Source organism: Setaria italica, chromosome II, assembly GCF_000263155.2.
Source record: "Setaria italica strain Yugu1 chromosome II, Setaria_italica_v2.0, whole genome shotgun sequence".
NCBI lineage: Eukaryota > Viridiplantae > Streptophyta > Magnoliopsida > Poales > Poaceae > Setaria > Setaria italica.
This window is the reverse complement of record NC_028451.1, coordinates 646,522-659,733: the sequence shown is the minus strand read 5'-3', so window position 1 is coordinate 659,733 and position 13,212 is coordinate 646,522. Positions and strand designations below refer to the sequence as shown.

Genomic DNA, 13,212 nt, shown 5'->3' with positions numbered 1-13,212 from the left:
AGTATATTAATCATGTGAGGGTCCAGGCCACTCTTGACTGTGAGCACGGCTGATCGATCAATTTTACACTCTACAGTGGTTGTACATATTTACCCACAAGATTCGCTAGTAAATGGTAATCCGCTAAGGTTTCAGGTCAAAGCAAAGCATAACAGTCCCCTAGTGGGTATAGTGTCTTAGCAAAGCCCACGTCCCAGAGAGCGAGTGCTATACCCCATCAACGCGCTCCCCTCTTGCTCTTTCGGTAAGATTACCCCAGACTAGAGTTTCTAATTAATTAGCCAAGACCAGAGTCATAATAGTTCTCGTGGTTGCACTATTTTCCTGGGTGGTCGCTCCATGTTACAATTGAACATAGTGATCTTGAATTAAAGAAATGTATAGCATAAGAAAGATAAGTTCATCATATTGTTATTTAGAACCACAATAACCAAAGTATAGCAGCTAAGCATAGCTACCCAATAGAAAGGTAAACCTAGGTTGACAAGGAATGATCACACAGACTAGGAAAACCTTAATGGGACCCATAAAATTAAATGCAAGCATATGCAATAGTGATTAAATAAAGTTATTGGCACAAAAGCTCAAGGACACACTTGCCTTTCTCCGATGAAAAGTTACTCTTACTGCTCTTCAGCTCTTGCTCACTTGAAACTCGTACTCTTCACATCTTCCAAAAAGCGATCCTTCTACTCGAAGCAATCACCGGTACAAACATACAAGCAAACAAATGAGTACAACTAAGAACAATATAACAAAACAAAAGAAAGGCTTTAAAACAGCGTACTAAAAGACATGACTCGATTCTAGGATTACGCAAACGCAAGAAACGTTTAAAATGGAACTAAGGTTGAAAAGATAAAACTATCAAGAGATTATATGTAGAAAAGAAAAGACAAGAGCTACACGCTGCATTTATTTTAGTTCAGAAAACGCATTAAAGATATTTCGGAGAAATACCCTTATTTAGAATTAATCAATTTATATTTATATCTATATAAGAAAGACGATGTAGAGCTTAGTCAAATTTTATTCATAAATATTTAAGTACAATTTATTCAAATTAAACATTTAAGTTTATAAGAGACATGTAAGCATCTAAGCGTATAAATTTATTTTTGGAGTTCAACTAAGCATATTATATTAAAAACACACTTATATTTATATTAGCCAAATTAACTTTTGATTATGAAAATTCGAGTTATAACCTATATAGCTTTTATTTAGAAAGCAATTCGATTAAATATTAATCAAATTAAATTTGATTTAAGAAAAACCAAGGTATAACTCTAATTGGCTTTCAATTGGAAAATTATTTAGATAGGCATTAATCAAATTAACATTAGTTTATGAAAACCCGATATATAACTAATTGGCTTTTATTTAGAAAAGAATATGAAGTAGGCATTAATCAAGTTAACACTTATTAAGAAAAATAGTGTATAACACTAAATATATTTTATTTAGAGAAGAACTCGTTTATCAGGTATTAATCAATTTAATATCAAATTTATTCTCAAAAACATGCATGAAAGAAAACATTACCACTATTTTGTAATTTATGTTATCAAGAACCTAATGCAACTTGAACGGATAGAAACGGAGCTAAAACGTAGATTCAAGGGTCTAGTCGTAATTAACTGTAGACCTTAGGGGTTAGCAGGGAAAATTCACAAGACTCAAGAAACAGTGCTCGTGAATAGCAGAAATAATAGGGTTAGATCCATAAAAGTGTGAGCCTCAGTTTAGATTGAATGGAACGGGAAAGATTTAGGGATGGATTCGGATTCGGATTGGATACGGATGGAATCGCATTTAGATAGCACTATTCACCACATTTTAATTCAAAGTCGAATATGGATACGAATATTATCAAATACGAATACAAAAGGAATGGTTCAAATTTGGATTCGCATTCGTATATTTGCTCATCTTATAACATATCGTCTGATCGAAGACTTACGGTTTCGCCGGATTTCCTCGCCGGAGTTTCGTCGGAAAACGGACTTTTACTTCAGATGTACGGAGCACGGAGACCCAACTCGCGAAAAGGATTTTAGATCTATAATCCTCGTGTCGAGACGAACGCGGTGATATATGTAACGGGTTCACAAAAATATATATTTTCGAGTTGACTTTTTATTTTTAGAATTTCTTATTTGATTTATCTGCGCCAAAACAATTCCACAAATAGCCGAACTTGTTTTCTAAAGCGAGAAAAATATCTAGAAACTTCCAAAAATTCTGAGATAAATCTCAGAGATGGATTGGGACACAAAGAATCCAAATAAAATAATTGGAGCTCGTGAAAAGGATTCTATAGCCTTCCAAAAATTGGATTTAGCTCTAGGAGAATGAGAATAAATTCCCAAAAAAGATGGAAAATTCTCAGAAGGGTCTGGACAACGTTTCAATGCATTTTTAAAACTTTTACACTAATGAAATACCAAGATGCATCGGCATGAATGCACATACACATTACAACATTATTTAATTTAGAAAATCAAACAATTATTTTTCCTATGCTATATTCCCTGTAACAAAAAAATTGTTGGGAAAATTTTAAAATTATGAGAAAGTCATTGTTTCTTTATTTTTTTATCCACATCCTGAAATTCAAAAATTTTAGGGTGTGACACGCCTCGCTTCGTCGGGCGTGCGTGATGGTGGTCGTGGGGCCTTTCGGAGGCTAGTGAGCTGATGAATTGATGTGGGGCGAGATCGCAGGGATGGAGAATTCTTGCAGGAACCTCTCATCGCCATTAGCAGATCCGGAATCGTCTCCGACTAAAATTTCTCGGTTCCCCCTCCACTACTAGAAATATGACCTTTCATCTCTAGCCTTAGTACCGGTTATTTTTGAACCCAGTACTAGAGGGAGAATTAGTACTGGTTCCATAGTTGGGAGCCTCCAGAGCTCCTCTAGTACCGGTGGTTGGTTCCAACGGGTACTAGAGCATACCCTCTGGTACCGGTTGGAGCCATCATCCGGTACTAAAGGAACTAAATCCTTTAGTACTAGTTGGAACCAACCACCGGTACTGGAGGGGCTTCCACCGCAACGCTTAATTTTTTTACGTGCCATTGGTCGATGTGCGCCCTCAGATACACCACAACACTTTAACTCCTGCATCCCCTCTCCTGCATCCTCAATATTCCACCGCTGGCCTCTCCATCTCCCTCCTCCTCTCTAGTGCCCTCTCCCTCCTCTATAGATCCACTGGCGGCGCCCTGCCTCTAGCTCCCTCCCTCAACGGCACCCCTCTAGCTCGTTCCCTTATCTCCCTCTCGCGCGCCCTCCTCAGCCTCCCCATTCCTCCCCCCTTCGGTCGCCCCTCACCTCTGCCTGGGGCGAGGAGCGCCAACGGGGCGAGGCGCGGCGGTGGCGGCCAATGGGGTGGAGTGGTGGCGATGGCGCAGGTGGCTAGGGCGACCGTAGTGGTGGCGCAGATGGCCGGGTGAGCAGAGCGGTGGCGCAGGAGAGTCGATGGCGGTGGGGGAGGAGGAGCCGGCGGCGCAGGTCTCTCTCTCTGCAGGGGGTGGCGGCGGGATGCGGCGACGACTGTGGGGGCCGGGAGGAGGATGAGGGGCCGGCGTGGGGAGGGACGGAGGAGGAGGGAGTCAAAGCGACGTCGGCAGGATGGTGGCGGTGGTGGAGGAAGGAGGGGCCGACGGCTGGGGGCCGGGGTGGGTGGGTGGATTTTCATTTTTTTTATTTTTTTACCCCCTCTAATACCGGTTATTTCAACCGGTACAAGAGGGACCCCCTCTAGTACTGATTGTGCAGTACTGGTTGCACAACTGGTACTAGAGGGGGGTTATGAACCGGTAGTAGATGTCAATTTAGTAGTGCTCGCGGCGCTGCACCGGAAGACGACGACTCCAAACAGCGATGTGCCACCACGTGCACTGGCCCCGCTTCCGGTGGACCTACACGGATAGCGCCTCACCTGGAAACGGGCGATCGATCGTGCCAATGCGAGGACAGGACGGGTTATATGCGAAGGGGTAGGGGATTATTCGAAAAAGTGACGAGCGGGTGAGGGGTTTAAGTGCAAAATAATCCCACCACTAATCCTATCTATTGGATTAGCACCTTGTGATCTGGATTCATAGTTTATAAGATTGCATGGGTTAGTTGGTTTGTAGCAAATACGTTCCCGTGTAAATATATAGGTGTCGAAGTGCGTGTATGTCCCAAGCAACTCATCCCGAAGCACGAATCATTTTGCTTGAGATCTAGCATCTAGTGTAGCTAGCTGCAACTAAGATGGCTTCCTTCATCCTTGAAGGCCTAGCATGGCTTGTCGTCGGCCTCTTCTCCCTGTACATCTTCCAGCTGATCCGCGACTCTCGCCGGCGTCTCCCCCCTGGCCCCTGGCCGCCGAAGCCGATCATCGGCGACCTCCTCGACCTCGGGGAGCCCGGGCAGCTGCACCGCACCTTCCAGAAACTCTCCGAACGCTACGGTGACCTGATGTGCCTCCGCTTCGGCTGGGTGCCCCACGTGATCGTCTCCTCGCCGGAGGCGCTCCGCGCGGTCTTCCACGCCGGGGAAAACGGCAAGAAGGTGGACACCATCGCCGGCATCCTGAGCCTGGACGTGCTCACCGCCTGGGGCCACGACGCCCACACCATCTTCGCGCTCCCGAGCCTGGACGACAAGTGGCGCGCCGTCCGCAAGTTCGCCGCCGCGGAGATGCTCGCGCCCAGGCGGATCGCCGGCGCCGGCGCGATGATGCAGGCCAGGATCGTGGAGTCGCTGTACCGGGACCTGTCGGACCACGCGGCACGCGGCGCCCCCGTCGCGATCAGGAACGCGGTGATGGACCGCATCCTGAGCCTGCTGCTGGGCCTGCTCTACTCCATCGACCTGGAGCCCAAGGAGAGGGCCATGTTCAGGGACACCATCGAGGAGATCGTCGAGATACTCGGGACCGACAACGTCTCCGACATATTCCCGGCGATCGCCCCCCTCGACCTCGAGGGCCTTCGCCGCAGGACCAAGACCCTGATAGGCATCGTGTACCGCCCCTTCGACGAGCAGGTCGTTCTGCGGCGGCGCAGCCGGGAAGCCGGGGAGCCACGCAAGGACGACGTGCTGGACACCGTCCTCGACAAGGAGAGCGAGTGGGAGAAGGAGGGGTCTCTGCTCAGCCCGGAGGTTATCAGAGTACTCCTCACGGTACGTCGATCGTCCTCTACCTCGATCTCTCTATCTCATCAGCTCCTTCAACTTCAATAATCATATGATTCAGATGCATGCATTAATCATATCAGCCTTTGCCGAGTGTTTTTTGGACTTCGCCGTGTGCTGGTAGCGTATAACAATTACTGAATTGATCTTGTTGATTAATTATATGTAGGATATATACGCCGCCGGAGGAAGCACGACCTCTGCTCTCATGGAGTGGGGAATGGTGGATCTCATTCAGAACCCAGAGGCAATGCGCAAGGCCAAGGAGGAGCTCAAAAGGGTTCTTGGCGACAAGCCGTTCATCGAAGAGCCCGACGTCGCCAAGCTCCCATACCTCCAAGCCGTCATCAAGGAGATGCTTCGTCTTCGAGGGGCGGTGCCATTGATGCCTCGCAAGGCAGAGGCCGACATCGAGGTCAACGGCTACAGGATCCCTAAGAACACCAACGTGTTCGTCAACTCGTGGGCCATCAACCGCAACGCCCAGGCATGGCCCAACGACCCGCACAAGTTCATCCCGGAGAGGTTCCTTGTCGACGGCGAGACCAGGAGCCACGTGGGCCAGGATTTCGACATGATCCCGTTCGGCCTCGGCCGCCGCATCTGCCCCGGGATGCCGCTCGCGATGAAGATGATACCCCTCATCCTCGGCACGCTGCTCCATCGCTTCGACTGGGAGCTCCCGGCCGAGGTCAAGGAGAGCGGGATCGACATGAAAGAGAAGTGTGGGGTCGTCGTGACTCTAGTCACACCCCTCAAGGTCATTCCCAGGGAAATATGAGTACGAGTATCTTACAGGATACAGAGTATGTAATAAACGAACCTTAATTATGGTGTTGGAATAAAATTATATGTCAGATTACTAAGCGAACGTTTAGGCCCGCATAGTAATCGTGCCGGGCCGTGCCAGTCCTCGTGCTGATGGAGTAGCCCAGGCACGGCCTGCAACCTTCTTTGGCGGGCCGTGCTGGCATGCTAGCTCGGCAGGCCTTAACGGTCTTGCTGTGCTCGTGCCAGCCCGCGGCACGGCATTTGACCACCTCGCCCCTCCTCCGCCTCAGCAGCAGGAGGTGATGGCGCCGTTCCCGCTGCCGTGCCACCAGATCGACCGCATCAAGGAGTGTGCGGAGCAGGGGCTACGCAGGCCGCAAGGGCTGGGGGGCAGGGGAGGCGCGGCGGCGGAGGGCGGGAGGGGCCGGTGGGGGAGGCGATGGAGGGTGCGATAGGCCGGCGGGGGAGGCGGCGGGGGCCCGCAAGAGAAACGGCAGCCGATGGGGTGGCAGAGGTATGGAGGACAGGAAGCTGGGAAGGTAGGGTTTGGGGTGGGGGTTTTAATATGCGGGCTGAGTGGGCCTGAACAGGTCGGCGTGCCCACTTAATTCCGACAGGCCAAACGGGTCAGGCCGTGCCGAGCCAGCACGTGGGCTGAGGCAGCGGCCCAGGCACTTTGGACTATAATATTTGATTTTTTTTAGTTTAAAGTTTAGTTCCTGTCACATCGAATGTTTAAATAGTAATTAGGAGTATTAAATATATATTAATTATAAAATCAATTGCATAGATGGAGGCTAATTCGTGAGACGAATCTATTAAGCCTAATTAGTCCATGATTTGATAATGTGAAGCTACAGTAAATGTGTGCTAATCATGGATTAATTAGATTTAATAGATTCATCTCGCGAATTAGCCTCCATGTGTGCAATCGGTTTTGTAATTAGTCTATGTTTAATACTCATAATTAGTATCTAAATATTCGATGTGATAGGGTCTAAACTTTAATCCGTGGAACCGAGCACTAGAGTGGGATCACACCAAGCTCTTCTCCGTTCAAATCGAGTACTAGCTTCGTCTACCTTTGCGTGATTTGTGGCAGCAGACCTCCCCGTTGAGGTTATCTTCGCCAAACTCGGATCCATGGAGCACGTGGAGGGCCGGGCCTCTCCGGGTTAGAGCTCGGTAGCAAGGGGATGCTCAGCAACCGGATCAGTAGGGTGCGCGCGATCGAGCCTCTTCCTCGATGTTCCAGCCATGGCCGTCGCACCTCCCTGCGTCCTCTTACACCGAGCTAGCTAGGCAACGAGGGGAGGGGCGGCGGAGGTGTGGATGGCGGCGCCGGCGGCAGGAGCATTGCCGGCCCTCCATCCCCAAGCTCGTGGCAAACGGATGCATGGTGGCAGGCCTTCCCATCGTCAACACTCCAGTGATGGTGGAAGCAGGGAGAACATTGAAGCAGGAAAGAGTATAGTACACGGCAGTACGAGGAGATAATACTATTTTAATTCATTTGGCCCGTCTGCTGACAGCCCGTCCGCCGGTGGTGGCGGTGGGAGGGTGAGGAGGAGGAGCTAGCCGAGGGGAGGAGGAGGAGGATCCCAAGCGAGTGCAGGGCTAATTCGCAAGACGAATGTATTAAACCTAATTAATTTATAATTAGCACATATTTACTCTAGTACCACATGGTCAAATCATAGACCCATCCCTACCTTTCCTCTCGCTTGGTGGCACGACCCATTCCACCTTTCCTCCCACTTCCCACCCCACACCTCCCCCAACTAGATCTGATCGATCTGCGGCACTGATCGATGGACGAGCTTCTGGAGGAGATCCTTCTCCGTGTTCCCGCCGGATGACCCTGGTTGGGTGCCTTGTCCACACCTCCCTCCCTCGTCTGCAAGCTAGGTAGCGCTGGCGGGGCATCATCTCCAACCCTATCTTCCGCTCCCGATTCTATGAGTTCCACTTCCACCACATTGCCCCCCAGCCCCATACTCGAATCCCTTCATGGGTATGGGAGGACCCAATGCAATCACGGGTGAGCGCAGCGGAGGGAGCTGCCATTGCTGGAACGCGGCTATGCTATGCACCTCTGTCGGGGCCTGCTATCGACCACCTCGACTACTACCACAAACCTTTCCTAGGGGACCGTAGAATGCAAGTCACCTTCCTCGGATGGAGACGCCCGCACCTCACGACGCGCCCGCCGCCAGCCCCGGTGCACCTCGCACTAGCACCAGCGCCCGCCCTCCTCTACCAATGCAGCCACCCCCCCCAACCCCACCACCACCACCCTCATCGCACCCCTCCCCCTCCCGACGACGTGCAAGGAACTGCGCCGTGCCACCCTCGCCCTGACCGCCAAGTTCAACGCTCACCCAGGAACCAAGCTGCAGGAAACTCTCCTTCAGGACTTCCATTTTGTGGCATGCCCAGGTGCTCTTCCCTCCTCCCCCCGCTCCTTCCTTTGGATCACCCTTCCGTCGCTTGATAAATGTTTCAACGCACACTATGTGTCCGCCGTTCTGTCCTTCCATCTCACCGCCCCACCCCTGTTCATTCATGCAATGGCTATCTCGCCGGGCGTCTTCCGCGCCACTCTCTCAAATCACAATGTGGTCAATTTCCTTCTTACTAGGCTCCATCTTGAGTTTGCCGGGCGCCGGTTTCTCCTGCACTCCTCGAAAGCTCGAGCACAGGCCATGGCGGCCCGCCTCAAGGAGGAAGAAGGTGCATTCAATGCGACGCACCAACCTGAGCTCAAACCTGACAAGAGTAGTACACACGACGCCAACTCCTTTTTCCCGCCTGCCCCCCGCAAGATCCCAGAAGCAGAACAGAGCACAGCGATAGGGCAACATCCTGGGATTCGCAAGGATTCGGGATTAACTGCAACCGCAGACCTTGGCCTGCTCCCCTTCCCGGGATAGGCGCCGCGCGGATGCAATTGGGAGCAACGAGTCAGACGCCAACGTCGCTTCACTCTTCACTGCCGCCAACAACCCAACTTACAGAACCTATCTTGCTGCCGCGTGCAAGACTACCCCTCCCCCCTCCGACACCCGTGCACCTTCGCCCAAAACCCCTCCCCATCCACCACGGCGGCTGGTTTCGCTGCCTCTCCCGTGACCACTAGGTGCACGACTGTAGGGATCCCATCTGCTGCCGCCTCTGCCGTGGTTCGGGGCATCGCGGATACGCCTGCCCCATGACGTTCGCGCGTGAGCAGACACCCCACCCCCGCCGTCGCCCTACCATCCCCCTCCCCGCCTCCCGCGTGCCACTCAACGCGGTCCCTTTCCAGTCTCGCAGCTCGCCGCCGTCGTCCACCACATCCACCCCAACCCCACCTCGCTCAACCTCCCCCCTTTCACTCCGCTTTTGACCCTCTCAGGATGCTTGCCTCCACTAGTCGTGGCCCCGCAGTCATGGAGCAGATTCACACGACAAGCGCCGTTGGTGATGACGACGGGCCCTTCTACCTTGGCGACCTTTTCCGCGAACCGCTGGACAAGGGGAATCGTGTTGCCGAGCCATCGTCGCCCCAAATCCGTGCGTCCCGTGCCATCCCCAAGGCACGAGAGACATTCGGATCGTCGGGGCCACCTCACTGCACCGCTCCTCCACCACCAGTAGCTTGGGCGCTCGCCACCGCCCACGCCGTCCCCCGTGGCGCGTCCCACTGTTGGTGCGCGTGTCGCGCCAGGGCACGGCCAGCGCTTCCAACGGCGAGGCGCCGAGTGGTGACAGCGAGCTCGGCAACGAGTCCCAGGACAGCGCGCTCGATGGCGAGTCGCTTGACAGCGATGCCTTGGACGATGGACCCGACTATCTGGAAGTCTGGGTTGACGAGGGGGACTGGGAGCACACCTCCCGGCTCGCCTTCGTGGAAGTGGAGCCCCTCGAAGCTGCCGCAAACCCATCACCTTTGATCCACGCTGCGCTCCACGTTGTAGCGTCGAGTCTGCGGTTCCAGATCCTGCCTTTGTCGCGGGTGTGGCGGCCCTGCACTTTGGGTCTGCTGCGGCCCGCGAAATCGCGATGGGAGTGCAACCTGTGCATCTCAATGGCGCAACGGTCAAGCTCGAGCGTGCTGAAGACACTGACGATTGCTTCATACGCGAGCCAGCCTGGCTTGCGCATGTGGCGATTTGGAACCTCCCGGAGGAGCACTGGTCCTTCAAGCAGGTGTGTGACATTCTTCGCTGCGTCGGGACGATGGTGGAGGTCGACCCCTTCTGCATCCCTGGCTTCGACCGCTCCTGCATGAGAGTGGTGGTCGAGCTGCAGCACCCCAGCCTGCCCAGCCGCATCGGCGTTCACGCCCCCAGTGGGCGCGGCGTCGTTCTGCGCTTGGGTGCCTTGGCGTTCTGGCCACGTGAGAATCAGTTCGACGAAGCCGGTGCATGGATCCCCTACTTTGGCCCAGCACCGCCGCCGCCTCCTGGGCCGGCCCAGAACCACAACGCCAATGGCCAAGCCCAGCAGCAACCCGATCGCATTGCGCCAGCCCACCAGCCTGCTGCAGCCGCGCAACACCCGCCGCAACCGCACCCAGCTCCGCTCCACCCGGGTGCTTTCTTCGGCGCCTCGATCTTGTGCTTTGGTTTCATCAACCCCTACCCTCTGCCACCCCTGCCTACTTTTCCTCTACTGATTGAGATCCCAGCCGAGCCGCGTGAGAAAACCGGGCGCTACAAGGCTGAGTCGGTCCTCCTCCTCACTTGGCATCCAACCGACCCCCCAAACTCGCCGCCCCCAGCAAACTCGCCTGTGACGGCCACATCTGAACCTACACCTCCAACTCCGCCGCGCACAACACCTGCTGTGGCCCAGCCAGCCATCAATCGAGCACCACAGCGCACACGCCATAGCGCCCGTCTGGCAGCCAAAGGAAAAGGGGAGTTCGTAGATGCCACTTCCAAGGCTGCCCAGCTGAAAACCCTCCGAGACAGCCTCACCTTCTGTTCCTCGGCTGTGAAGAGGCATGTCACCAAGAGGAAGCCGCTGACAAAAAAAGAAGAAACCTATGGCAGATTCAGACTTGATCAAGCTAGCTGACGCGGTGGGACTTGGTTCAGAAACTGCCAAAGCACTCGACAAAGTGCTAGCCATAGGGAAAGCCACCTGCGCTCGGCTGGACAAGGTGCTCGACGGTGCAAATGCCTGAACTCGAGATGGATCAGTCTGATGGGCGTGCTGCTTGTTTGCCCCACTCGGTGCAGCACTGCCTATTCACCGTCCGGCAATATGTCGGGCCCCCCGTAGTTTGCTTCTTTTCAGCTTGTGTTGGTCTGCGGACTACTGTTGGTGCCTCTGTTTCCTTTCCTGTCAGCGTCTCAGTTTCTTTTCGGTCTGTCCCGGTGTTGTACTTGAACTATGAACTCTAGAACTGTATCCTTCTCCCTTCTCTCATGGAACATGCGCGGCCTGGGAGACCCGCAGAAATGTACTATCATTCGGGACACCATTTCCTCCTCTCGTTCTAGCATTGTGTGCCTTCAGGAGTCGAAGTTGCGCGCTCTCGACAACATCAAAGCGCTACTCCTTCACTATAACCAATGTTTACGCCCCGTCGGATCATCGAGACTCCCTCCTTTTTCTAGAAGATCTAGACGAGCTCGCTGGTCACATTCAAGGGATCGGAGTTGGGCTCTAGTAGGCGACTTCAATCTGATCAGACACAGTGGGGAAAACAACAATGGCTCCTCACATACCGCTCTCTGTTCTGCCTTCAACGACACTATCGACCAACTTTGTCTGATCGATCTCCCCCTCCTTGACCGCCTTTTCACTTGGTCCAACCACCGCACTTCCCCAACCCTTGCTCGTCTGGACCGCGAGCTGTTCAACGATCAGATGAGTACAACCTTCCCCAACTCTTCCTTATGCTCTATGCCAAAAACAACTTCAGACCACACACCCCTTCTCCTTCAAATGTCCACCTCCATACCGAGATCAACCGTGTTCCGTTTTGAGAATGGTTGGCTAAAAACCCGCTTTTCCTCCCCACTGTTCTCCCCGCTTGGTTCCAAAACAGCGCGATGGACGCGGCCGGGGCATTGGCACGAGCACTCAAGTCAGTCCGTTGCGCGTCCAAGGTTTGGGCGCGATGTGTTTGATGTGTTTGAAGACTTTCGCAGCCTGTCACCAGGAGAACTGCTCCTTCGCCGAGAGTGCCAAGACCGTCTCACTTTGGCCTTACGGGAACGAGCCGCGTTCTGGAAACAGCGCAGTAAGTACCGCGCCATGCGAGAAGGGGATGCGAACACCCGGTTCTTCCACGCGCAAGCCACCCACCGGCTGCGCCGGAACACCATCCGCTCTGTGACTGTGGGTGGCAGCGTCCTCAGTTCGCACAGGGAGAAGACGGAGGCACTGACGGCACACCTGCGGACCCTGCTTGGTGAACGAGAAGCAAACCTGGGAGCCGTCGACGTGGCGACGCTATACAGAGCGTTGCCGTGCGCGGACAGTGTCCCGTTGCTGACTCCCTTCACTGAGCATGAGGCGCGCGCCGGCGTCCGTGCAATGAACAAGGCAAGTTCCCCTGGACCAGACGGCTTCGGCCCCTCTTTCTACCACGCAGCTTGGTCCACAGTAGCGCCAGCAGTGATGAACCTTGCACGGGAGTTCCTGGAATAAGGCACTGCCCAGCTTGAACGCATTAACCGGGCTTACGTCGTCATGATCCCCAAGAAAGAGGCAGCAACATCTCCAGGGGATTATCGGCCAATATGTTTGCAAAATTGTTCGCTGAAGATTGTCTCCAAAATGATGACTACGCGGCTCCAGCTCCAAATTCCCAAACTGATTGACCCGGATCAAACAGGGTTCATCAAGGGGAGATCGATTTCAGAGAACTTCGTCTACACAACTGAACTGGTCCAATGCTGCCACAAGAGGAAACTGCCTACTATTGTCCTGAAGCTAGACTTTGCCAAGGCATTTGGTTCAGTTCATTGGCACAGTCTCGATGCCATGCCATCCTTGGGGCGTGCGGTTTCCCCCAACAATGGATTGACTGGATAAACTCTCTATGCAAAGTTCAAAGCTGGCTGTAATGGTGAACGGCGTCCCAGGGCCTTGGTTCACCTGTGGGAGGGGGCTGAGACAAGGCGACCCACTTTCCCCCTATCTCTTCCTACTAGTGTTAGATGTCCTGCAACAGATGGTTAAAAAAAATCGCCGGATACGCCATCCGGCTAGCACAGAACTACCATGCCCAGTACTTCAGTATG

At 53.2% G+C, this 13,212-nt stretch overlaps 2 protein-coding genes across 2 annotated transcripts; both read left to right on the top strand.

The window, feature by feature from the left end:
• Positions 1 to 4,270: 4,270 nt before the first annotated feature.
• Positions 4,271 to 5,978, top strand: LOC101781024 (cytochrome P450 76C2). Its single transcript, XM_004958805.1, has 2 exons — positions 4,271 to 5,185; positions 5,367 to 5,978. Exons 1-2 carry the CDS (start codon positions 4,271 to 4,273, stop codon positions 5,976 to 5,978), a joined length of 1,527 nt encoding a protein of 508 aa, XP_004958862.1.
• A 4,034-nt stretch (positions 5,979 to 10,012) lies between these two features.
• Positions 10,013 to 11,032, top strand: LOC105913699 (formin-like protein 7). Its single transcript, XM_012843509.1, has one exon. It carries the CDS (start codon positions 10,013 to 10,015, stop codon positions 11,030 to 11,032), a length of 1,020 nt encoding a protein of 339 aa, XP_012698963.1.
• The last annotated feature ends 2,180 nt before the right edge of the window (positions 11,033 to 13,212 follow it).

Coding starts and splice junctions, on each gene's coding strand:
- LOC101781024 (XM_004958805.1), top strand. CDS start 4,271: ATGGCTTCCTTCATCCTTGAAGGCCTAGCATGGCTTGTCGTCGGCCTC. Junction 5,186..5,366: donor TTATCAGAGTACTCCTCACG/GTACGTCGATCG, acceptor AATTATATGTAG/GATATATACGCCGCCGGAGG.
- LOC105913699 (XM_012843509.1), top strand. CDS start 10,013: ATGGGAGTGCAACCTGTGCATCTCAATGGCGCAACGGTCAAGCTCGAG.